The 4116-nt window shown below is 48.8% G+C and overlaps 1 protein-coding gene across 1 annotated transcript in view; it reads left to right on the top strand.

Moving 5' to 3' along the window:
* TAF1 (TATA-box binding protein associated factor 1) overlaps nt 1–4116 on the top strand; it is an 83063-nt gene that overhangs the window by 49390 nt on the left and 29557 nt on the right. The window contains exons 22-23 of the mRNA XM_019521235.1: nt 373–548; nt 2086–2327. Of these exons, the coding sequence (XP_019376780.1) occupies nt 373–548; nt 2086–2327 (418 nt within the window). The remainder of the gene's footprint in view (nt 1–372; nt 549–2085; nt 2328–4116) is intronic.

The following is a 4116-nucleotide window of genomic DNA, read 5'->3' as shown; positions in this document are numbered from 1 at the left end:
AGGCCAATTGGGCTTGGGTAGAGAGAGGATGTCAGGGTATAAGTACAGGAAATGCTGGCACATGTGGGGAGATTCACAGCAGTGTTCTTCTTGGAGCAGGATGATAAGGAGCCACAACCAGTGAAGAAGACAGTGACAGGGACAGATGCTGATCTCCGGCGTCTTTCTCTCAAAAATGCCAAACAGCTCTTGCGTAAATTTGGAGTTCCTGAAGAAGAGGTGAGTGAACCTGCAGTAGCTAATGTGTGAAGCTGGGATCAAGGGAGTGGAGGCCAGGCTTGCATACAGAAAGACCTCCACTTTTCTGGCTGCAGATATTCCTTCCCCAGCTGCTGCTTCCCCTGAAGCCCTTTCTACTCTGTCTTTTCTCAGATTAAAAAGCTGTCCCGTTGGGAAGTGATTGATGTGGTGCGCACAATGTCCACAGAGCAGGCTCGCTCAGGGGAGGGGCCTATGAGTAAATTTGCCCGTGGATCTCGGTTCTCAGTGGCAGAACATCAGGAGAGATACAAAGAGGAGTGTCAGCGTATCTTTGACTTGCAGAATAAGTAAGTTCTTATCAGTTGCTTGCAGCTTCTGGCCAGGAGCTCAGGATCCTTTGCTTTTTTGCTTTATGTGCCTTATGGATAAAGACCTACCTAATTGGCGGCAGAAGTGGGCTGCACACTGGCTTTTTTTTAATCTTGCAGGTTCCTCTGCTTCCCCTCTGCACCATTTGGCAGAAGTGTTCTGCTGCTCGCTCCTGATGGCCAGGGAGGTGAAAACCATGGTTTTAAATTTGGTGCTGTTTTGCCTTCTGGCTGGTCAGCAACAAGCAGCAGGGCCCCTCAGCCAATCAGCTATGGGGGTGTATGGGGGGGGGGGGACTGCAGGATTAAAGGAAGTGCTGTGTGGCCTGCTTCTGCTGTGATTTTGGTGGTCCCTGCTTATGGTCTTTCAATGCCTGAGACTGCCATGTTGCAAGATAAATGTTGATTCATCTGCCTGAGACCTGTTAACAAAGCACTCAGGAGGAGGGCTTGGTTTTTTTTATGTATTCACGTTCACAAATCTTTTGGGAAAGACCAGAAATGGCAGCCTGACAGTCCAGCCTGATGAGTGTTATGAGCTAACACAATGTTTCACAGAGCAGCAGCCTACAGGTTTATTTTCCTTCTTTCTAGGGTAGTAGTTTGATAATTCTTTGCCCTTTCTCTCTTTGTGGCTACTACTGGCTTCCCATTCTGCTCTGTTACTGCTGCCTTCAGTGTTCACACCTCCATCCAAAGTCCTGGCTCAGGAGCCAGGATCAAATTGGGTGGGGGCACTGAGTTTGTGCTGCTTTGAGGACAGGGGCTGCAGGAGTGATGAGGGGGAGAAATGAGTGACTATCATAAGGTATGGGTGTCTGTTTCAGTCCTTTGAATTCTGGCTACTGTTTTGGGAGTGGGTGAGGGGTGCTGTTGTCAAACTGCTCTCACTTCTGGCACTCTGTTCTTGTGGGAAGAATTGTAGAGAAGTGGACTTTCAGAGGTCATCTAGCCAAGGTCATCCCTGTACAAATTCATGCTCTAACTTATTAGCAAAACTCCAGTCAACCAGGGGGACTGTGGTGCCCAGTGTCCTGCTGTGGCAAGGTTGTTAAAATTATGCTCGAGAGATCCAAGGAAGAGGGCCATGCCCCCTGCTACAGAGAAAGGCAAAACCTCTTGCAGTCCATACCAGTCTGACAGGGGTTAACATTCCTTCCTGACCCCAGATATGGCAGTTGGTCTGACCCTGAGTGGAAGGGCAAGACCTAGCCAGGAACCTCTGGCTTTGGTTCCAGCAGGAGTATTGGCACAGCCCATTCAAAATCCCCAGCCTTGGCTACAGCCAACCCTCAGTGCTTTTGAGGAAGCAGGGAAAAAACTCTGACCTGTAGAAGCAGAAAGGGGAAAAAGTTATTTCCTGGCCCTCGACTTGTATAGGGTGTGATCTACCCAGATTCCCAGTTCCTACTCCATAGTGCTGTCATCCAGCCAGCTATCACCCATGGTATGGGGTTAATGGCAAAGCCCGTGTGGCTTTTGAGGTAATTGACTCTGAAGGTATTTCCTGTTTCAGGGTTTTGGAATCAACTGAGATCTTATCAACAGACACGGATAGCAGCTCAGCTGAGGACAGTGACTTTGAGGAGATGGGAAAGAATATTGAGAATATGTTACAGAACAAGAAAACAAGTTCACAGCTGTCCCGAGAGAGAGAGGAGCAAGAGAGGAAGGAGTTGCAGAGGATGCTTCTGGGAGAAGACAGTGGCAATGACAAAGAGAGGAGCAAAAAGGATAGGAGAGACAAAAAAGGATTGTGTGAGTAACTGCTATGAGGGGAGTGCATTTTGGAGGGTCTGTTGTGTTTGTTGGTGCACGGGGTGGTGTGGAGTTTGGGTCTGGTCCTGTCCCCCATCTCTGGCTGGGTGCTTCAAAGGAAGGTGTAAAAAGCTCATAATGATTCTGTAGTTATGCATATTTGGGGTGGTTCTTGACTAGCTGCAAGCAGTCAGTGGGGATTAGTGTGTGGCTTAGAGCTGGAAGAGATCTTTTGTGGTCCCTTTCTCACTGGCTTTTATAATCCTGTTTTTAGAAGAAAGTAGTCAAGCTTGGTCTGAGTCTGTTCAGGAATGCCTGGTGTTGCTTGTGCAAGGTCCTATTAGTCTTGCCTGCTTTCTCTAGGACTCTGTTTAGAAGTAGGATGGCATTTAGCCATTCAAAGAGACTTATTTTAACTGGTTATAACACCCTGGAGACTTTCATAGCACAGAGAATATGTTGACCATGTTTGATCATCCATATTTGTCATAAAGCCTGTGTTGTATCAGTGCAATCTTAGCACCTGTCCTGCACTGCTTCATCAGAAAACAGCATCCAGAATGCATTCGTGCTTGAGGGCTTTTCACACTGCAGGCTGGCACTGTACCCCTGGTACATCTCCTTCTGAACCACAAATATGCTTTCTAGCAGCAGAGTTTTTTTCAGATCAACATTGTTTTGCTCAGAACAGCTGTAACAATTTGGACACTGTTGAATCTGTTACAGATTGCTCTGCCAGCATGAGCAGGGAACTCCGATTAAGAGTAAGGCACTCATTTTTAATAATGAGAGTACTGAGCCACTGAAGCGTCTTACCAAAGGATATGTTGTAAAGATTTGCAGCTGTTTGGTGTCTTTCTGGAAGACATCCAGTTTCTAAAGATGCTCTGTCTCAACCAGAAATTATGCGTTTTGGTGAAGGAAATCCTATGGTTTATGTTTATGCAAGAGGTCAGACTAGATGATTTTATTAATACTGTTAGGCCTTAAAAATGTAAATCCATGAAACACATGCTGCAGTTAAAAGCAATGTAGTCCCATCAGTGCAAGTCTGTAGTGCTGCCCACACTTCTCTCACACTTGACAATTAAGAGCACTAACTGTGTTACCGGTGAAGCTGCTCCTTTGTCAGATGCAGTCACACTTCACCTCTGCCACCATTGCTGTCCTTGGGCAAGCCCCAGAGCTGCTTCAGCTGCAGGATGCCAATGGACATTAGTGGCAGCAGATGGATTCCTCTTCCTGCATCTACTTTCTGCCACAACACCACATCCTCCATGGGGTGGGAACAGGCACTGAGAGAACAGCCCTGCCTGTGGCATTGTCGCCACCACAATACCCAGTTGACAAAGGTATGCAGGGAGCCCCAGAGCCTTCCTGCCCTCCTCCCACTTGGAGCTGTGAGGAATGGCTGTGTGGCCAGCCAGGCTTGGTCAAGGACAGCCATGGTAACACACTGATTCCTTTTTCTTACACCTGCTCCTGGCTAGGGGTGGCATCGAGATGAGGGTGGGGAAGGGAGTAGGCATTAGAAAGAGCAACCTGCATGCTGCTCCAGCTGAGCCCAGTTGCCTATGCAGCCACTCTCCACAGCCCCCAGCTGGAGCAGGGCAGAAGTGGCACTGAGGCTCCCCCCCATGCCCAGGACAGCAGCTGGTGGCCCGCCACCCCTTCACGTGCCTGGTCTGTGCCCAGTTCTCTGGTGTTCCCTGCCAGCCTGGGGACTTCAGTTGTGCCTCACCCTCATCCTCCCATAGTCTGGGCGGTGTACTGCACACCCCCCCCCCCC

This window comes from Gavialis gangeticus, unplaced genomic scaffold (genome assembly GCF_001723915.1).
Source record: "Gavialis gangeticus isolate Ggan-Ray unplaced genomic scaffold, GavGan_comp1, whole genome shotgun sequence".
Taxonomy (NCBI): Eukaryota; Metazoa; Chordata; order Crocodylia; family Gavialidae; genus Gavialis; species Gavialis gangeticus.
The sequence above is the reverse complement of the archived record's forward strand: the minus strand, read 5'-3'. Positions and strand labels throughout refer to the sequence as shown.